Source organism: Tachysurus fulvidraco, chromosome 6 (assembly GCF_022655615.1).
Source record: "Tachysurus fulvidraco isolate hzauxx_2018 chromosome 6, HZAU_PFXX_2.0, whole genome shotgun sequence".
Lineage (NCBI taxonomy): Eukaryota > Metazoa > Chordata > Actinopteri > Siluriformes > Bagridae > Tachysurus > Tachysurus fulvidraco.
Window position 1 is genome coordinate 29926846 of NC_062523.1, and position 23095 is coordinate 29949940.

A 23095-nucleotide genomic window follows, 5' to 3' on the forward strand; every position below is an offset into this window, starting at 1 on the left:
AAAATATTGTGGCTAACATCAGATACCATTAGCATTAAATATTACAGACATTAGCAAACCACATGCAACAAGCTTAATACACCTTCTAGAGGACCAGGAGACTGAATTTAACAGATTGTGTACGGATTATTTTTGTGACAAATCATATAAGAGATACATATATAATTTAAATATATATTGCCACTGTCATTTAGAGATACTCTAATAATCCTCTGAAACAGAGCTGAAATGACATCATTTGCCTCTATGACATTTCTGCTCTGTGTCTGAGATGTTAACATTTACATTTATTACCTTTATAACATACAGATGTTAGAACATCTCTAATACGATCGGTCACCAGCGTAATCCCTACACCATATAGTCTCAGATATTTTAACACAGAGACAAAGTGAAGGTTTCTAATAGACCGGATTTTAAAAACGCTCCTTTTTTTTATTAAACTGATCACAGTCTTCTACAGAACGTGTCACCTAGTAACAGGTTAAGCCCCGCCTCCTCTCTAAGATAAAAGTTGTCGTGTTTTCCTTGTTCAGAGTCGCTCTGAGATCGATCCTGAATCACACCGAAGATAAGATTCACGGTTAGAGATTTTTAAGCTCTAAATCAGGAGCTCTCTGAGATCATTCATAGTCTTTGTGAGACTAAGACTATTAGTTAGTGAGACTAAGACTTATTAAAGACCAGTGTTGGGCAATAACGCGTTACTGTAACTCAGTTACTTTTGACAGTAACTAATACTTTAACGCATTACTTTTTAAATAAAGTCATTTCGTTATCGTTACCATATGGTGCATTTGTCTGTTACTCTTTTAAATGAATTAATTTAGGCTGAAGTGTAGCCTACATGACAGCGACACATTGTAGGATTGGTGGATGCCAACCTGTAAACACAAAGACGCCGCACTGTGGGCGTGTTTCCATTTATTCAAGTATGTGCGGCAGTTATGGTGAGTCGAGGCGAGAGCAAGACGAGTTTCTCAAAGTGGAAATATGCTCATTATTTCAATTTAGTTGAGCATAGTTTTAGTCAAATGTAAGCCGTGTATTTCTGGTACGAAGGTCCTATCTACTGCGATAAACAGCAACTCCAATCTGCAGGTAGAAACTACACGCTTCGACGAAGCTAGAATCTAACCCGGTGTCGGTGGACACACTCGAAGTGAGTCAAACAACAGCGACTAGATTTTAACCGGACTGTTAGCCAGGGACAGATTAACAAACTGTGTTGTGTTTGTATAGAACATAACGCATAAAATGGGAACATTACTGTAAAGATCGTTCTTTAAACAAGTAACTAAAAAGTTACTTTTAACATTAATGCGTAACTTTTTGGGGTAAGTAATCAACAAAGTTATTGAGTTACTTTTTGAATGAAGTAACTAGTAACTGTAACTAGTTACTATTTCTTAGTAACTAGCACAACACTGTTAAAGACTATTCTCTGAGTCTTTATGTATCATATAAGGGTCCAGCTACAGTATTTAACCGTTTACGGTATATTGCTTACGTCGCTTATGTTTTCTTTGTGCAAATCTACAAAACTCTTCCAAAGTTCCTTATTTTTGTGAGGAAATTAAAAGAGCATAACATGAATGTTTATGCCTATGTTTAATGAGGAGTCATTTTAATATCCAAGCTCATACTTGGTCTGTTAATTAATGTTTAATAAGGCAAAGCATCACAAAGAGCAGTATGTCACGTGTAACCTCACATTCGTGTTTTTCTATTAAATTAACCATTCGTTTGAGTGCTTCATAAAGACACGACTTTAAAGCACTTTAGATTTCGGGATTAATTATCCCCGGTTTTACACTGAACTATGAATGAGTCTGATTTAGAAGGCCATCAACTTTAATAAGCCAGAACACAAAGGATAAGTGGGGATGAGGTGCTTTTTTTCTTTTCTTTCCTTTCTGCATGATTAAATAATGCTTCAAGCTTGAGTTAAATATTTATCAAACAAAAACATGATGCATTGTAGTCATTTTTTTTTTTTTTTTGGAATACTCTCATCAACATAGGACATCCTGGATGGTAGGATTTTGAAAACAAAAAAAAAACAACATAACTGGCCTGGTAAGAAAAGCCTTAATCTCTCCCACTGATATACATGAGGTACAGCTAGTGCTAGTGTTAGCTAGTCATTACTCATGCTTCATATTATGAATATATACACCAGATTTCAATATGTAGTAAATTTCCTCCCCCAAAATAAACAGAAACCAGTAAATTCACCCTGGAATTCAATATAAACCACCTTTCTATTGGCTCATTCTTTACATCATTGCTTTAGTTTGTTGATGTTCGAAGGCATTTGTTTATACACAGCTTGAAGATCCCACCACAGCAGCATCTACACAGGGTTGAGGTCTGGACTTTGTCTTGAAAATTCCTACACCTTGAATTTTTTTCTTTAGCTCTTCAGATTGGGATTATTGTCCTGTTCCTTGTGCCAGTATCACTGCAGCATAGGCTGGTGGTGGACAGATGGCTGCACATTTGTCTCAAGAATATTCTGGTGTAAAGTGGAGTTACGGCAGTTATTGTCTCCGTGACTGCAAAACCAAGCCAAATTGAGGTGTTTGTGGTGATGGGCTATGTTTGGGTTTAATTTAGACCTGATGCCTAAACTAAACATTTCGACATTGATCTCATCAGTCCAAAAGACATCGTTCTAGGACTATTGAATGTCTTTATCTAATTGTCTTAAACATTTAATGTGTTTACAAGGGCCTGTATCACATGATGTAGTTCTTGGGAATTTCTGAACAGTCTGAACTCTGAATTTGAAGACTGAATGTGTTGGGACTCTCACTCTTGGCAATCTCGCACCAAATATTACTACTTATAACCATTCCCAGACTGATGAGAAGCACCTTCTCTGAAGTCATGGCTGATCTACTTTCTTTCTGTCTTGATGTAGACAGATCTGAGTGCCCCAGAAGACCAAACAGTTCTGCTTTAATATTACGGTGGAAGTCGGAAGCCGGTACTTATTTTCTTGGGTACTTAAAGTATCTGTTCTTGGGAGTTTTTAAGAGTGTTAATGCAACAGTAATTTTATTATATTATGAATATATAGTATAAATATAATGTATATTTTTTTGGGTTGATTTATTGATTTGGAATTTATAGGAGTTTTAACGCAACAGTAATTTTATTTTATTATAAATATACAGTATAAATATAATATAAAATATAAATATTACATATTTGTTATTGATTTGGGTTTTTTTTTTGGGGGGGGGGGTTGATTTATTGATTTGGAATTTATAGGAGTTTTAATGCAATAGTAATTTTATAATAATATAAATATATAAATATAATATAAATTATAATAATTATGCATTTGTTATTGATTTGGTTTCTTTTTTTTTTGGTTGATATTTTGATTGGTTGATTGATTTATTGATTTGGAATTTATTGGAGTTTTAATGCAATAGTACTTTTATAATATTATAAATATATAAATATAACGTGAATTGTAAATATTATGTATTTGTTATTGATTAGGAATTTATAGATTGAGGCAAATGTGTACACCTTTCGATTTTTTTTTTTTTATATAGGGAGGAACTTTCAAAATAATTATTAAACTATTATTCTTAAAGCTTAGGAATTAAGTTAGCTAGTGCGTTGAAATTATTTCACATGCTGGTAAATTTCCCGTGGCTTTATTTCAAAAATATCTGTCAGCAGTCCACACGCATAAACGGTGTCGATGGATCGGATGACAGAATATTTCGTTTTCTCTTTAGATAATCATCCTGATTAAAAACATAATTTGTGATCTTATTGTCTTGACAGTCATCAGTATGATTTATATTATAAATGACAACCTGAAAAGCATTTCATAATTACTCACGACAACACATCACGGAATTAGCTCGTATTAATAAGCTCTACGTTGGACTAGTTAGCAGCTCCGTCAGACACAGTTGCCATCAGAGCATCTCTGTGAGTGTGAGAGTCATGTAGTTGATCCTTAGAACCTTTAGATCACTGATAGTCATCTCTGTTGGTGATGAAGTTGGGGCGTTTTTCCTCAAGTCGAATACAATGACCCAATTTGTGTGTCTTAAATCAAAGCCCTGGAGTCCTTTTGGATGTCCTCGATCTTCCTAATGACTAATTACTTTCTTATACTCTTACACTGCCTGCTGTCCAGCTCTCGAATGAAATATGTCCATTAGGTTAAACACCGGATTCTTGTGTTTTTATTCATTTCATATCAACGAGTCATCTGTTCACAACCAATCTGACATACGGACATAGTCGAAGACCGTAGTTGTCAATAGATATGAACGAGAATCATTCGGACGTGAGTGTATACAAAAAACATACCAGAAAAATGTTCATATACTGCTGAATTTATGCATAAGATTATTTACTAAGGTATTTTTTTTTCCTTTTTTCTTTTTAAAACTATCTTTTAAAGTTTTTTTTTTTAAATTGCTTATTTTTAATATGTTAATTATTACATTATTATCTTTACAGTATTTAGCATCCACACATGTTTAGAAAGACTGATAGAAATGCTTTGGGGTTTTTATCGAAAGCATCTCCTCATGCTACAGAATGTATGTCGGGGACAGTTGTTTTTATATTATTGATATCATTTAAATATTAAAATCACACAAAATTGAACTTCAACACTCCCATAAACTAAGATATTAATCGATAAAGATTTAACACTTGTGTATTATTGATATTATTATATATTAATATATTTTTATTCGCTTATTAGGGAGTCAAAATTATTAATAATTCTGTTTAAAAATGAAGAAAAAAAAAACCCTTCTTGACCGTTCAAATGCTTAAAGCTGCGAAACGATTCCGAAAACGATTTCCGAAATTCCGCATTTCTGAAAAACGTCCATAAATTTAGTGGTTTATGCAAATGTAGACCTATTTTTACTAACAGATGTGGGCCTGTGGTCATTTATCGGTTCATTAATTTTAATGTGTGATGTTTTTGTTTGAAATTGTTTTTTGTTTGTTTGTTTGTTTTTTAAATAATTTATGAAATTTTTGTTTTTTTTGCAAATAATTTCACCTAAATGTATCTAAAACATTTTGGTTTTCTTTCGCTACGAACGATTAGACTTTGAGCAAATCGTTGTTATAAAGACTCGGACATGAGTCCAATCGATTCGGTCCGTCGTCTGACTCTACACAATATGCACATGATCATTTCTCCACTGACGATTTATAAACTGTATAAATTGTCGTATACCACACCATCACCACCCCACACACATTTTTTACTATTTTTTTTTTCAACAGAGGATGAGTTAGTATCTTATTCTGAGAGACAAAAACATCTCTTCATCCTTCTTCCTGAAATCCATCGGTTTCAAATTTCTAAGCTGTGTTGTTTCCATGTGAACCGATATCGCTCTCAGGATGCACATTTCTCGGTGGAGAGTGGGTGTTGCTTTTTAACAGATGATCAAATTTGTCAAAATAGAAAGAAAAAAAAAAACTTGGAATGGAAACAGGTTCTCAAGAGTTAAACTGTATGTATTACAACGTTGAGTCATTTCCTGTTTGCTTTATACCGTATGATCCGCTCTTTCCTACTGATCCGTGGTGCGATCGAAGGATTTGTCAGCATCGTAGTGCTGATAAAATATTGTCTCTTTTGAAACGATGAGTCAAGCGATTCGTGTAGAGACAGGCGTTAACCTTAATACCAGCTACAGTGTTGTTTCAGCGGTAGGAAAAGCCTTCCTGTAGGAAAAGTGTGCTGTTGCCTCAACGTCTAGCGTTACCGATGTCCATGTGGGAAAACAGGTTGGGTTTTTGACAAGGCTTTGAAAGTGATACCTGAATATGGTTCCCTGCTCCACGACCTCAGATTTATCCATTAAGCCTGTATGGGTTGGATCACTAAGAGCAGTTGTGGTGAAAGTCTTCTAGCTGAACACGGGAGGTTGCTGACTTTAACACTCGGCTTCATATTTCACCAGTTGCAAGCACGTTGTAGGTTCTTGTGCTGTCCGGATTCAATATCTCGATTAGTTCATAACATAAGTATAATTTATGGCGAGTTTTTTTTTTTGTTGATGCTTTCTCTTTTCAGTGTGATTTTTTTTTTTTTTTTTGATGTGCCATTTGCAAAGTGACAAAATCATCAAGCCTAATATTAAAGCTTAAGTAGGAATGCTATTAGCGTAATCCTTAAAAATACCAGGAATAAAAAAATCTAGTCCAGACCGTGAAACGAGAACATCTAAAAGAGCGAAAGGAGCTAAAAGTCGTCCGTGAACGCTTAAAAAGCGATCATGAAAAAAAGGGAACTTATCCTAAATCTGAACTGTATTTCATCTGACAGCAATCTTAATTGTCCTCTAAGTTGACCAGAAGTTTCCACGCTTCTTTCTAATCCGCAGAGTTTGATCGACGGCCTTATCGGACCACAAAATAGCTTGCTGTTATCGTTACAAGTTCTTGTTTCTATATATCAAGTTTAGGACTACTTAAGCTTACAGTGTAATGCCTTTTTAATCTTCTGTGGAGAAAAAGATTTTTTTTTTTTGGGACCAGTGATGAAGCGCTTGGCTATGATAAGATGAGATGAGATGAGATCGTGAATCTGTGCTTCATTTTCCTTTGGCTTCATTATGTGCTTCAGCGCATCTGACCATGTATTGATAAATATTCGACTTTTTCTAAAGCGCTCTTTCCGAAGATTAGCTCTCTTCAGATGCTGCTTGAACACTGTGTCAGTGCACACTTAACACCCTGGGTGTAATCTACGGACTATGCTTCGTGCAGATAATAAATACCCCTTGGTTTTACACACAGAAGTCTAAAATTTTTTGCTTTGATTCTCTGGAGCAAAGCTGCTTGTAAATTGATTAAGTGGTTCGCGAGGTATAACCAAATGGACAGCAACAAAGGGAACTATGTGAGGCTGATGTTTATAAGCTCTAGGCCCACACAGGAACCACATGCTGAGCTTAAGAACCTTGGACTTCATACCCCGCTGTCTGTGACTGGGTCTTGGTCTTTCTCACCCCTAGGTAGTGAGAATGGATTTACCTCTAACACCATTACCCTAAACACCGGAGCCCACAAGTTTGGGTCCTGATCCCCTTGCTCCTCTCTCTTTCTACACACAAGTCCTCCGACAGCTCCACGTCTGTCGTCATGTTTGCCGGTGACACAGTGGTTATGGGTCTCAATTCCAATGCCGATTTGGCAGCCTACCTCGATGAGGTAAAGAAATGAGCAGCATGGTGCAAGGCTAACACTGTCTTTCTGAAAATCATCCAAATCAAAGAGCTGGTTGTGGATTATAAACTATATTTCACTAAGGACAGGCAATGGTGGTTTCCTGTAACTTGGAGCAAACAACTCAAGAAACTGACCCAAGGACCTGAGATTTGTAATCCAAGGTACCTGAAGCTGTTCACGGTTTCCACATGGGTCCTGCCTTTCTGAAGTCATCACATCTAAGCTCAGGTGAACAAAGCCAGACAAGGACCTGACCTGGAGGCATCACATCTAAGCTCAGGTGAACAAAGCCAGACAAGGACCTGACCTGGAGGCATCACATCTAAGCTCAGGTGAACAAATCCAGACAAAAATTGTACCATCTGAGACTTTTGAGGAAATTCAGGGATCTCTCCAGGATCCTCAAAACGATCTACACTGAGGCTTTAGAAAGTTGACTAACTTTTTTTTGCATCTCAGCACCATACATACAGAGAACCTCAGAAAATAACAAATATCTTCACTTCACTTCACATCTCTTTCGTATGCATGTCTTCACAACACAGTGAGATGATTAGTTCATTCTGGACTTTCCACAGCTGTAATTTTATACTCTCTCGCTCTCTTCATAATCAGTACTGAAGGCACAAACCAGCTGGACCCTGATGTAGATCTGGTGATGTATAGTAATTGCCTCTGTTTGGCCTCCAATGAAACAAAGCCGTCTCCATTATTATTATTTTTTTTAAATAGTTAGCAGAATGCGTCCAACCTGAATCACGTTCTTCCGACTCGACTTCTCCGTTGTCCAGTCTACGACGGCGCCGCAGAGGTCCACTCCTTCTGGTTTAAGTCCTGGTTTCTGTTTAGAAGAAAGCGCAGAGTCCACAATTGTGAACAATGTAAACCTGAGGCTGTATCAGATCAAATCTCAAATGCAGACTGGTGATGAAAGAAGAAATGTCCCGGCCCTGGACTGCTGGTTGCTAGTTCTGTGATCGCGTAACTCGAGATGGTTGTGCCTGAACTACAGTCAGAATTAAGGAATGCATATACAATCTCTCTGCTTTATTAACATTTCTCCCAGGCTCTTTTTTTTTTTTTATTTTATTGATTTGTATTTCTATTTTTAGAAATCATTTCCAGTACGTCATAATCGCATAGAGAATAAGGTAAAGAAGTAGAGACTTCTCAGTACCAGAGCCAGTAAGGTAATATAAGAGAACAGTGAGTGTGGGTGAGAGATTCCATGTGGGTGAACAGAGTGGGTTCTGTTTTAAATCACCTATTTTATCCAACATCCATTGCAAGTTTTCGATCTATACGAAGAGACAAGCTTTCTGGCAACAATTAAAGAGTACAGTCTGAGGACTGAAAGACGAAACACGCACATCGAACATGTGCGTTAGAATTATATTACTATTCAGCTTAGCTTCATCAAGGTCGAAACATTTGGTAGACTAGTGATTAAGGTATTGGTCTACCAAACGGAAGGTTGCGAGTTTGAATCCCGGCTCCACTAAGCCTCCACAGCTGGGCCCCTGATCATTCCCTTAACCCTCAATTGCTCTGGATAAAGTTCGTCTGCTAAATACCATAAATGTAAGTTGTTGTTGTGTTATGTTGTGTTTACTGAATGTAGCAGTGTTGCTTTGTGTGTCGGGGTCTGTGCGTCATGATGCAAATACTTTACCAAACTGGCCATTGCTTCTTGCTTGCTCTCCTTGTAAAAGTGCAGCTCATTCGATGACAGGACGACCCAAACTAAATTCCAGTTTTTCCTGCAGAGGAAATAATGTGTTAATAATCAGTGCTCACTCTTAAACAAAAGGATTAATCGTTACACAGACAGCAGCTACATACTAGATAAAGGTATAAATAAAGGAAGTGTCTAGATTGTACTTATCGCACTGTTAGGGTTTAATTAAGTCGGTGAATGAGGCAGGTCTAAGTTACGTGTCATATGAAACTTCAGCATGTTTATATTAGTGATATTAACTCCAAAGTCCACATATATGGGGGGGGGGGGGGGGGGATTTTTCCCAGTAAATCTACATGAGATAGATAGATAGATAGATAGATAGATAGATAGATAGATAGATATACAGTGATCCCTCGTTTATCGCGGTTAATGGGGACCGGAACCCCTCGCGATAGGTGAAAATCCGCGAAGTAGGATTGGCCCTAAGTTTGACCTTTTCACTGATGGTCATCATCTTTCTCTTCCTCTTTGCTCACTAGAGGAATCTTTCCCAGGGGCACGGCGCTTAGGAGGCATCGTAAGGGCTTAACGAAAAGTTAATTTCGAACACGATACGCGAGACAGAGTTGACAGCGTGAACGAGAGTGGCGAGATACAACAAGGGAAGAAGCTGGGAGAGGATGCGATGATGCACAGCCAATCAGCTCAGATCTCACGGCGGGAACCAATCATGTGCCTTGTCTGAGTGCCCGTGGGTATGTACAAAGCCTCTGAGAGAGTTTCTCTCTTTGTCTGACATCCTGAAACCGTTTTTATTTTTATTTTTCTATGAATATTTTTGAAAAATCAGCGATGCGCCAAGGCCACGAAACTTGAACCGCGAAACTTGAACCGTGAAGTGGCGAGGGATTACTGTACATATATTTAGATTTGACGCTTCAGACTAGGACTATTCATTCAGAAATATACAGGCAATATTCCTGTATTTTTTTACCATCTCCGTATCTTATCATGTTATTGATATTACATTCTATTATATGTTATATTCCATCTGAATTTTCTCTCTCTGATTTTTTTAGGGCTTAAAGGTAAGTTCTTGTATTTTAGGATGCCGACAGATGTTAAGGATGCTTCTCTGCCCGACCAGCAGATGGCAACCCTGCATGCGTGAGTTAGTCTTCTTTGGTTGTATTTCATTTCACTTTCCTCAATGTGCTCACCTCTTCTGTGTTTAGTGATAAGTCACCTTCCTGTTTTTTTTTTTTTTTTTTTTTACTTTGCTTCTCTTTGTAATCCGTGTTTTTTGGAAAAAGCCCTGATCTAGTTTTTAAGTATTTCTTTTTGCTTTGTTCCTCAGTTCCTGGTAGTAGTTTTTTCATCACTATAAATAAGTAAAATTTGCCTCGTGCCAGATGCTTCCACTCACGACCAAGCTAGCGGCCATTGAGGTGTGACCTAAACGCAGGTCATGCTAATAATCTGAATGATCTGCTCTGAATGATCTGCCCCATGTAAATATTGACTCAAGGCACCAGCTTTGAATATGGCTCTAAAAGTCTATATAATCAGAATCTATACATCACCTCAGAGTGAATAAACATGACAGAAATATATCCAGGAACAAAATGACAGGTTTACGTACTTGAATTTTTTTCCTCCTTCAGCGATCTTGGTTTTGTTCAGATAAACTCCATGCAAAGAAGGCTGTAACTGTAATAAAGTTAATAACAAGTCAGTAGAAATAGACACGAAGTAGCAGCTTAGATAGATATCTAGGCAAAAGTCCTGATGTATGTTGTGCTGCTGATACATGGTTGTTAAATGTGATGAAATAAGTAGACACACCTGCTGTACACCTTGACTGCTGTTGTGCTGGGACTGATTCCTGCGATGTCGGTTAAGCTGCAGAAAAAGGAGGGAATTTCAATTGCAGTGATTTTAGAACGGAACCCGTTTTTACCGGTACGCCGGATTTCCGTTCGGCCGACAGAACGGATATTTTCAATCGGTAGAATCAAATGACTTATTTTATTGCTGCAAGTCTGATATAAAATAAAATAAGTCAGGACACCGTTGACTTCTGTGGAGATGATAAGCGTAGACAGAATTTTGGCGGTTAAAAAATAACAACTTCAGATACGTTTGGTATTTACTTTGAAATTAGGAACATTTGTATGAATTTATTGCCCCTGAATTTGAATTCTTAAAGCCCTGAGTGTCTAATTTCAAATGAGCCATAAAGCACCACTGTGGAGTGAGACATAACAAATACATTCGATGCTGAACATAGACACAACAAAACGACTTGCAAACAGACAACATAAGCCTTTGTTTATTTGAAAATAATGAGCATAAGATTTGCCACTGATTTCTGTCATTATTATTCAATCATTCATTCATTTTCTACTGCTTATCCGAACTTCTCGGGTCACGGGGAGCGGCATCGAGGCAGGATACACCCTGGACAGAGTGCCAACCCATCACAGGGCACACACACACTCTCATTCACTCACACACTATGGAGAATTTTCCAGAGATGCCAATCAACCTACCATGCGTGTCTTTGGACGGGGGGAGGAAACCAGAGTACCCGGAGGAAACCCCCGAGGCACAGGGAGAACATGCGGGAATCGAACCCCGACCCTGGAGGTGTGAGGTGAATGTGCTAACCACTAAGCCACCGTGCCCGACTTTACAACAGCATCAGATCCCACAAACTACCAATTTCACCAATGGCCATTAAAATGTCTAAGCAGAAAATTGTCTAATATAACACTATTAACATTAACATTATTGACTGAATGATGTTTAAAGTCAAGTTCACGTCGTTTTTTTTCCGTCTCGGTTTAGGATTTCACGTAGTCTGAGCCGTAACCTGGCAGCCAGTGAGTGATGTTAAAGTCTTGTGAAAGCAGCAGACAATCTAGGTTCAGTAACACAGAGCTCGTCTGCCCTCTACTGTCTTTATCATATCGTCAAGTCTCGGGTTTATCTCTCTGCACATATTCCTGAATTTCTAGTAAAGACTTGTGAGTGGATCAGCTTCAGGATGTCCTATTAATGGAAACAGTATCCGTAGGTGTTTGGTGATACGGATCCGATTTAAATTATGACGTATTACATAACAAAAAGAAAGTGTGGTGGTGTAGAGTTTCTACACAAGGAATTGGCACAGGATTAAACTAAAAAAACAACAACACAACCTTCAATTAATTTGGTTATTGGAACTTTTTCAGAAATGAATATTAACTTATCCATGTGAAAGTTAATATCTGTAATTAATTAATTAATTACATGATCAATATATTTTGGATATATGACCTGATTGGGCAGATTATATTCCGTATAACGGGATGGATGCAAGTCGACGGAAAAAATCTGAAACACTCGACTGCTGATGGCTGAGAAGAAATCTGTAGATAAAATGTGTCCCAAAAAAACCCCCCAAAACTGTTTTATGACTAAAATCAATCCCCTTTTTTTTGAAGTGTAAAGGTCAATCCCATGTCTACTACATCTGAAATAATTACTCCTGCTCATTAAAGCAAAATAATATTAACATGGAATACATTTGAAGAGCTTCTAAGCATGAAACAGTGAAAAAAATGAAAGACATTAATTTTTCAAAAATGATCGAATAAAAGTCCCCTACAGAAAATGTCACTGCATTAATGTTATTTAAGAATTATTATTAAATAATAATAATAATAATTCAATGATAAATTAATGAACAATATATTTAATTTAATATTTATTTATAATATTTATTAGAATGTTTATAATGAATAATTTGAATTATTTAATTGATAATGATTGAATAAATCGCAGGGGGCATAATAATTAAATAAATCGCAGGGGGCATAATAATTTGTTAAGGTGAATGAGAGTGTGTGTGTGCCCTGCGATGGGTTGGCACTCCGTCCAGGGTGTATCCTGCCTCGATGCCCGATGACACCTGAGATAGGCACAGGCTCCCCGTGACCCGAGAAGTTCGGATAAGCGGTAGAAAATGAATGAAAGAATGAATGAATGAATGAATGAATGAATAATTAAATAAATCTCAATTAATGAAGAACAAAGACTTTGAATTATTTGCTGTTATAGAAATGTAACTCTAATTAATGCTGATTAAGGATGAACACGTGCAGACGACGAGTTAATATGAAGTTACAGATAGAGGGAAGGGATGACAGGGTTTAATGATGCACTGTAGTATTTTATATTTGTGTACTGTATGTGTGCAAAAAGAAGGCTGGCTCACTGGTTTCTGTGCTGCGTCCAGGTCAGGTATCACCATGGATTTGGTTTGACTCAGACGCTCACCGCTACCTGTGGAGCTTTTCATCCTCATGGATACGGCTCCTTGAGGCAGCACCAGAGGAGGCGGCGGCAGCTTCGACACATTCTGCATGGCGATATGCTGGAAGAGTAGACAAGTGCATGTAAGGTTAGATGTCCAGTGGGTTATTCTGTGTGTGTCAGCCACAGTGTAGAAGTGTGATTTCCATCGTACTCTTAACATTATTAAAGACTAATACAAAAATTATTGTATACAGTAATATAATACTCATTTAATTCTGCTTTGGTGTTAAACAAAAAAAAGGTTGTAGTAGGTGTATAACAAATACTGCATCGCAAAGAAAAACAAGTCAGATTTATAACGCTATAGTTAGTATAAAACCAATCTGGGTCCTGGATTCGTGTAAGTTAGTAGCTACTTTAAGCATTGTAAAATTACAGCGCAGTAACTTTATGCATAAACAAAAGCAAAACCTGTCAAAATCGGTCATCTGCGTCGACTTAGTATCACTGAGTAAATACACTTCCTCTACGGAAAGTGGGTGCGGTGTCAAGTTCATGACATCCTTATTTATTTACTTACTTTTTTCTCCAACGTTTCTTCCTTTTAATGACTTACAGTGAACTTTACATGTAAAAAAAAAATCAGGACAGTTTATATGTTTATCACTTTGTTCCTGTGTAAATGAAACTGGCCCTATGGTGAAAATACAGTAGTCCTTTGAGTCCCTTTGCTCTTCGGGGATTGTGAACGTCTTCTATGACAAGTTCCACTTTCTTGTTTGGTACGTGTTAAGGGGCATTTAAGTTAAGGTGGAAGTCGTAGCCTAATGGTTATGTAGTTTGACTCCTAACCCTAAGGTTGTGGGTTCGAGTCTCGGGCCGGCAATACCACGACTGAGGTGCCCTTGAGCAAGGCACTGAACCCCCCCAACTGCTCCCAGTGTGCCGCAGCATTAATGGCTGCCCACTGCTCCAGGTGTGTGTGTGTTCACTGCTGTGTGTGTTCACTGTTGTGTGTCTGAGTATGGGTCACCGTTCTTAGTCGTATGTCACGTCACTTTGTCACTTGGTCATTTTGTTCAGTCATGAAAAACACTTATTATTTTTGTGACAAATTGAGATACAGCATACAGGGAACAGCACCTGAATAAAATCCAGGGAATTTTAAGACGACCTCAAACCTAAGACTATATCAGTTACATTTGTCCTGAATAAAGGAACATCCAAAAGGACGTGGCTCAGTCTTAATTATGAAGCATTCGTATAAAGTCTAAACTCAAAGAAATATCACTGATTAAAAATTTCCTGCAAGTAATTCTGGGTCTTATATAGCATAGCACAGAATTTCTAGAGAATTAACCGTTTTCGGCTCGGTCAGCATTCTGTGGTGGTTAAGTATTAGTATTGAGATTAGTATGTCTTGACTCACTTCCCAATATCATGTGTTTACAATGTCAAGTCAGCTTCCTGAAATACAAGCTTGCATCATTGCACCACCAGGCTATGAAGACAGAGTAGATTCCTCTACTCGCGTTTCTGCTAGCATTTAGGTGACACAGAACAGCTCGGACTTTTTATTTGTGTTTTAAAATGATGAATCTATGATATTATAATCAAATCTTAGAATGAATTTTCACTTCTTTTAATTCACATCGTGTGTAGCATGAAGAAATATGACTAAATTTAATTTAATTTAAAAGTAATTAATGCTTTACTAGTTACTAAAGAAAAAGAAATAAATGCGCGTATCAATGTATGGTTATTCTATTGATACTGTGAATTAAGTACTGAATCAACAGCACTCGTTCAGGGAGGGTATTTAAAGGAAGTGATTTCTTAATACAGATAAATCAGGAACTTCAGCATTAATAAATTCTAAAGCAATAGTTGAGTAACCAGTAAAAAAAAAACTTACTTTTTTTAATCAGTACTACTGAAGCCCAGGTTTATTAATCATCTTCCAGTCAGTGTTGGCGAAGTTAACATCATACAACCTATAAGCTGCTCAACTATGATATAAATGTATCTAAGCAACAGAGAAACATATCCTAAAGCAGCTAGCTATGGTACAGTATACTAAGCAAAAGTATGCTTCCTATAATGAAGTTACTTCCTCACTGTGCACCAACTGTGCCATGTTCTCTTGCAGATTCATCTGTTGCACAAAATATAATGTAGGTGCTTTGTTCCGTTGACGTAACAGGGATTGTGCGTCTCTATTTGTAAAGCGGTCTTAGAAAGAAGCGTTATCATGATTTTTAAAAAATAATTAGCAAGCTTTATTACCAAGCTTTAAAAAAAATTTGATACAGAGTGGACTCACTTCCATCCATCCATACTGTCCACCTAGCTCGTCCCAAACGCTCCATCCATACTGTCCACCTAGCTCTTCCCAAACCCCCCATCCATACTGTTCCCAAACCCCCCATCCATACTGTCCACCTAGATAGTCCCAAACCCCCCATTTATACTGTCCCCATAGCTCGTCCCAAACCCCCCATCCATACTGTCCACCTAGCTCGTCACAAACCACCCATCCATACTGTCCCCATAGCTTGTCCCAAACTTCCCTTCTATACTGTCCACCTAGCTAGTCCCAAACCCCCCACCTATACTGTCCCCATAGCTAGTCCCAAACCCCCATCCATACTGTCCACCTAGCTAGTCCCAAACCACCCACCTATACTCTTCCCGTAGTTTGTCCCAAACCCCCATCCATACTGTCCACCTAGCTTGTCCCAAACCCCCATCCATACTGTCCACCTAGCTAGTCCCAAACCCCTTATCCATACTATCCACCTAGCTAGTCCCAACCCCCCACCTATACTGTTCCCATAGTTTGTCCCAAACCCCCATCCATACTGTCCATTTAGCTAGTCCCAAACCATCATCCATACTGTCCACCTAGCTAGTCCCAAACCCCTTATCCATACTGTCCACCTAGCTAGTCCCAAACCCCCATCCATACTGTCCACCTAGCTAGTCCCAAACCACCATCCATATTGTCCACCTAGCTAGTCCCAAACCCCTTATCCATACTGTCCACCTAGATAGTCCCAAACCCACCATTTATACTGTCCCCATAGCTTGTCCCAAACCCCCCATCCATACTGTCCCCATAGCTTGTCCCAAACCCCCCCCATCCATATTGTCCACCTAGCTAGTCCCAAAACCCTTATCCATACTGTCCACCTAGATAGTCCCAAACCCACCATTTATACTGTCCCCATAGCTTATCCCAAACCCCCCCATCCATACTGTCCACCTAGCTAGTCCCAAACCCCTTATCCATACAGTCCACCTAGATAGTCCCAAACCCACCATTTATACTGTCCCCATAGCTTGTCCCAAACCCCCCATCCATACTGTCCCCATAGCTTGTCCCAAACCCCCCATCCATACTGTCCACCTAGCTAGTCCCAAACCCCTTATCCATACAGTCCACCTAGATAGTCCCAAACCCACCATTTATACTGTCCCCATAGCTTGTCCCAAACCCCCCATCCATACTGTCCACCTAGCTAGTCCCAAACCCCCCCATCCATACTGTCCCCTTAGCTAGTCCCAAACCCCCCATCCATACTGTCCACCTAGCTAGTCCTAAACCCTCATCCATACTGTTCCCATAGTTTGTCCCAAACTGCCATTCATACTGTCCACCTAGCTAGTCCCAAACCCCCCATCCATACTGTCCCCATAGCTAGTCCCAAACCCCCATCCATACTGTCCACCTAGCTCATCCCAAACCCCCATCCATACTGTCCACCTAGCTCATCCCAAACCCCCCCATCCATACTGTCCACTTAGCTAATCCATAATTTGCATTAGGTTTCAACTGCTTGTTTCTGATTGGATGAGCCTCTTATCGGTTATTGTATAGACGATCTCCCAAAACATTTCGCTCCACCTTTATCTCAATGCTGTTCTGTTCAGGAGAAAAACATAATATGTCTAAAACCCCAGCACAGCCAGGTAATGTTCCTATGAGCAAAAGACATGTAATATAGTACCTGAATAAATGCTGGCAGCCATTGTGTAAGATTGAATGATTTATTTACCGATGGAGAAGCTGAGGCACTTTTATCCACACTCATAAACGATTATGAGCCGACATCAGCCTGCCCGATTATGATATTATAACCTGCCGTTCAAGCAGCTTGTATGTGAAGTCAAGGCCATCTTTGTTGATATCAGCTCAGTTAGCTTGCGGAAGAAAAGCTTATTGAATTTACTCAGGCAGTTCAGTCCGATCGAATCTTTGTTGGTTTTGTACGTACGACCTGAATGCAACACTTCCCCTTGTATCATTATAACACACTTTTAATGAATGAATATAAATATAAAGAATTACATTTATTATTAATATATATTTTGTTTTTCAAGTTTCAATGTAAAAAAAAAATGGTACAATTTTGGTGATGGTGATTACGTAGGTATGACTTTAAACAAATTAGCATATCGTGACATCATTGACTGGGTCTTCAACCTGTGCCTTCGGGCGCATCATCGCAAACCTTATTTTGAGGCTCAGTATTTCCAGAACTTCGTGCCAAGTTAAAGCGGTGTCAAGCTGTTTTAATGAATTTATTAGATGTATTATGGCGCCTGAACCCGTATGACTTTGAACGGTGACCGCGAACACTTTGTTTACTGCAGCCGCAGCCATCATTGCCGAGCGCGAACCATCGACTCTGACAGTGAATGAGAGAATGAGACGAAGCGAACGCAGAGGCCATAGTGTGACATCCGATAACCAATAGTGTGACATCCGGTAACCAATAGTGTAAACATAGATGATGTCACAGGTTTTTATTTAAAAAGAAAGAACGTAGCCTTCGTTTGTATGTAGGCCTAGGCAATTTATATTTACAATACTTACTAAAATATAATTAATATTATTTTATTGCTTTTGTATAAGTTGCTTGAAGAGTAAAGAGTCTGACTTTTTTAGTGCAGCTGAACTTCATTACTTAAGATCGGTGGGCGGAGCTTTGTGGTTTTACCCGAAAACTTGAATCTACCTACTTTACTGTCTGCAATTTTGACAAATCTTGAATATTTCTCTTTTAAACATTGATAATTACACACATTCAATGTTTTTTGGGTGTAAATGTTAAGAGCATGTTAAAACATGAGTTCGGATCGATGCGGACATTGTTAGCATGATCGTTGATTCTCAAATTTAGTTCAAAGATGTCTGCGTTAATGATATTCATGATATTTTCATGTTGTATTAGAGTTTCATAGTTGTGATTCATGTGAATTATTATTATTATTATTATTATTATTATTATTATTATTATTATTATTATCAAATTCATAGTTAGAAAACCTTTAAAGTTTGAAGATGAAGAGATATGAATATATGTATATTATTTAGAGTCGCTAACATTAAATAAGTTTAAACGTGTTGTGTTTTAAACATGATTTTTTTTCTACTTGCTAAATTAATCCGTTAACTGTTTTTAAAGTGACACATCGGGAGATGTTGCATTTAACGTATTCTAAATTATGAACATATAAATAATTTAACATTTGGTGCAGTTCAGACTTGTATCTCACGAGTCATTATTCGGTTAGTCGCTATTCCATTAACCGCTTTCTATTAGGTGTAGCTTTAGATCCACAGTAAATCTACCTAAGTTTTACTGACATCGACAAGTTAACAGTTCTGAACTCATCCTTTAACCAGTTCTAAGAGTTATCTGCAGGTACGTCCATGTTCGGTAGTGAACATTTTACACCCAGTGAACTTTCTCTGTTAGATCTACAGTAATCATAGAATCTGATGAATAATGTGGTGTAAGACGAAAGACTTTTTAAAGCGTGAACGTATATCATATAGTGTATCGATGCCGAAGGTAACGGTTTACTTTTGATAGCTTATCGCCAAAAATATATATATATAAATATTGGTTAACAACGCTCGGTTAGGAAAAGCTGGTCGACGAAGGTGACTAAATAAAACCATTGAGACATAAAACAGGGAAAAAACTTTACACAGAAACTTTCACACGTTCCTGCTGGTTTAAATACATCATAAGAGATGTTTACAACTCTGTGTATGGAAAGTCTGCAGTTTATCATGTGAGTAAACGCTAACTTTTACACCCACAGAGCACACGAGCAAACTGCCCTGTCGCTGCTTAGTAACAGTTCACACTGTGAAACAACAGGAAATAAATAAATCACTTGAAGAAAAAAAAAGGGGGTAACGGAAATCAAGTGCCAGCGGCGCACAGAGTCTTGTGTCTGTTTAAGTTAAACTTTCAGAAGCAGCGAATTCGAAGATGGCGTTATTATTATTATTATTGTAGTGTTTTTCACTCTTCAGCCCTTTTTAATATGTTTACATCTGATTTTAGTCATAACCCCCCAAAACCAAGCTTTATCAGATGAGCATTTTTTTTTATCAAGTTTTTATCACTTTTATTATTGCTTTGTAAATCCCTTTAAATACCTTCATCTCCTTTAGCATGATGTAAGTCTAAATAACACGCGTGTATTTCCTGGCCATTAAACAGCACTAAACACTCAGGAAGGCCTGCAAGGTAAAAAAAAAAAAAAAAATGGCCTTTTTTTTCACGAGATCCCTTCTTTATCAATTTTCCAGTGTCGGTCGTCTTCGTCATCATCATCGTCACCCAGCTGATAAGGTAACGCGAACGAAGGCATTAATAAGAAGAAATTAATTCAAATCCATTCTTACCTGCTCACCTGATGATACGGTCGCAGTGCTGTCTTTAGATAATCCCACAGTTAGAGATGGTGGGACAGTAAAGAGAAGAATGTGTGTGTGAGAGAGTGAGTGTCGTATAGAGGAAGTTCGATCGGCTCACGTGGTCGATGCAGACTTCTCATTGCCTGTAAGTCTGAGTGCAGGCATGATGCTTCACCACTTCCTGAGGTCTACACCAACTTCTCTCAAGATGGCTGCACACACAGATGAGCACTGGCACTGAGGTGGTTTTTATTATTAAGGGCCCTGTTTTACCCTGTTGATGATGAGTCGACGTTGGATTTGGATGTGTATAATGTTAATGGATAAAGGTTTTTTTTTTTTTTTCTTTCTTTCCTCTATAGCATTTCTTTAGCTAGTAGTCGGTACTGGACTTATGGTTAGACTTATACTAGTATCCTGTGTCTATTACAATACAGCGTTACTCATGTGTGTAATACTCAGTGTAGCTCATTCATCATTGAAGGATACACCCTGGACGGAGTGCCAACCCATCACAGGGGGCACACACACACACACACACTACGGACAATTTTCCAGGGATGCCAATCAACCTACCATGCATGTCTTTGGACCGGGGGAGGAAACCGGAGTACCCGGAGGAAACCCTCGAGGCACGGGGAGAACATGCAAACTCCACACACACAAGGCGGAGGCGGGAATCGAACCCCCAACCCTGGAGGTGTGAGGCGAACGTGCTAACCACTAAGCCGCCGTGCCAAGTCCCCCCAAGTCTATATTAATTATAACAAAATATAAAGTTATAGCAATTCAGAGACTATCACACTGTGTCGCAGCTTTGTGCTCAGATCTTCATCAGTGAACATTTGTAGACTTCGGCAGGAAGGAATTAGTGTTAAGTCTGTAATGAACTCCGACCTGTCGGTTCCTCGGGAGCTCTCGGAAACACGATTCCGCCGGACTACAAACTGTTGTAGAAAGGACGTTATTTACATTCACATCATTTCCTGTCCAGTGTCACCTAATTGAGGACGAGGTTCACTTCTGAGTCTGGTTCCTCTCAAGGTTTCTTCCTCATGTCATCTCAGGGAGGTTTTTCCTCACCACCGTCACCTCAGGCTTGATCATTAGATTGTAAAAAAAAAAGTGCCATAAAGATCGAATGATTTGAATTGAAACTCAACTTATTCAGGGATAAATAATATGCCTTTTGTGGTTGTTATAAATCTGTCTCAGGTCAGTATTATTGATATCACTGGATATTCAGTGGCAAATGTGAACTGAAACCAAAATAGCACCATGACAATCTTCTGTATTTAATTACCCTGATCTGACTTTTAAAACACACCATACTGTGCTTCAAGACCTTCGCTTCATTGGGTTTAAAAATATCAAAACTTGAACGTTCCACCGTCTCGTCTTGTGCCGATACAGGAAACAGTGGTGGAGTTGCCATGATTAGAAATGACATCATTTCCATTTTGAAGTGGTGGAGAGCGCAAATGTTTTCTTCCTTTCATCGTCTGAACTGGAAGCTTAGCTGAAAGTTAGTGGAAGTGTTTTGCATAGTTTACAGTTCAGCACATGCAGATTGCTTACTCGTGTTTAAAATAGAAGACGTGTTCCTTCTGAACAGCTTTTGGATCCTCTTTTTTTTTTTTTTTTTGTAATATTTACCCCAACCGAACACCTAGTATTGTAACCATACACCTCTCTTTCATTTTTCAGCTATATTTTACTCATGAACATAAAGTCTATACACTCGTGAAAATGGAAATGAATGGGCCTTTAACAGGACATGACGATCGACCAAATTCAAAGTGTATATAATATTAATGTTTTAGAAAAAAGAAATATCAAAAAACATTCAACACCCTGGCTGTACAAGTGCTATATAGTTATAATGTCGTGTGACTGTGTACAGAATCAACCAACCGCATTCAAGCTCGTGTTCAAAACTTCATATCATTCACCTGCCATCTACTATTATGAAGTGGTTCAGATTTAACCCCAACATGAAGATCATTCATTCATTCATCCGTCTTCTACCGCTTATCCGAACTTCTCGGGTCCCGGGGAGCCTGTGCCTATCTCAGGCGTCATCGGGCATCGGGGCAGGATACACCCTGGACGGAGTGCCAAACCATCACAGGGCACACACACACTCTCATTCACTCACACACACACACACACACACTACGGACAATTTTCCAGAGATGCCAAACAACCTACCATGCATGTCTTTGGACCGGGGGAGGAAACCGGAGTACCCGGAGGAAACCCCCGAGGCACGGGGAGAACATGCAAACTCCACACACACAAGGCGGAAGCAGGAATCGAACCCCCAACCCTGAAGGTGTGAGGCGAACGGGCTAACTAAGCCACCGTGCCCCCACATGAAGATCAGCTCTTTCTATTATCTTTTTAGTTTTATATGATTTGCCGAAGCTGTTCTTCACAAATATCTTGGAAAGCATGTACGTGAACTCGATGCTGAAAGAAATCGTTCAGGAAAGGGGTACAGATGAATTTCCAGAACACGAGATATTACGTGTAGCACGGAACCCAACGAAGTGGAGAACGGGACGTCCATCTAAACTAGGCGATAGGGCAGGACGGGCGAGATGTACTGTATGAGACAAGCTCTCGTATTGTAGCCTTTTCTCCCAAAAATGGAGATAAAATTAAATCTAAGTCAGAAAACATACTCACGGTGAAGCACGGTGGTGGTTGCATCATGCTATGGGGCTCTTTCTCTTCAGCTGGGACTTCTATGTGGCGCTCTAGTCAAATTATTTTGCCACAGATCCTACAGGCTTCTGCTAAACAGGTGAAGATGAAGAAAACGTGACCTTGCCACACTATAACAACCAAAGCACAAACTCCAACTGAACAAGAATCAGATTCAGAAGAAGGAGATTCTGACTCGGTTCACTCAAAGCTCGTATCTAAATTCTATCTAAAAGAGTTCTGCACTGGAGAGCTCCTCAAAATCCGATAGATCGGGATCAAGGAAGAGTAAAATGAATTTTACAAATGAAGATATGCTTTAATTGATAGACTCTTAGCAAAAAGACTGAAAGACAGAGATTCTCTGAATTCTACAAAATCTTAGAAAAATCCACCCTAAATGATGTTTATTCATTTTTATAATTAACATTTTCTTT

The 23095-nt window shown here is 38.7% G+C and overlaps 1 protein-coding gene across 3 annotated transcripts in view; it reads right to left on the bottom strand.

Annotated features, from left to right (window-relative positions):
• arhgap15 (Rho GTPase activating protein 15) overlaps nucleotides 1-22799 on the bottom strand; it is a 43775-nt gene extending 20976 nt beyond the window's left edge. The window contains exons 1-7 of one of the 3 annotated variants that reach the window (XM_027152453.2): nucleotides 22641-22751; nucleotides 19946-20161; nucleotides 13188-13346; nucleotides 10772-10828; nucleotides 10569-10636; nucleotides 8918-9005; nucleotides 7997-8086 (exon numbers count right to left, since the gene is read on the bottom strand). In XM_027152453.2, the coding sequence (XP_027008254.1) occupies nucleotides 7997-8086; nucleotides 8918-9005; nucleotides 10569-10636; nucleotides 10772-10828; nucleotides 13188-13337 (453 nt within the window). In that variant the 5' untranslated portion in view covers nucleotides 13338-13346; nucleotides 19946-20161; nucleotides 22641-22751. Of the gene's footprint in view, nucleotides 1-7996; nucleotides 8087-8917; nucleotides 9006-10568; nucleotides 10637-10771; nucleotides 10829-13187; nucleotides 13347-19937; nucleotides 20162-22640 lie in introns of all 3 variants that reach the window. The other 2 variants (XM_027152452.2, XM_027152450.2) reach the window with 2 other exon arrangements.
• Nucleotides 22800-23095: the final 296 nt, after the last annotated feature.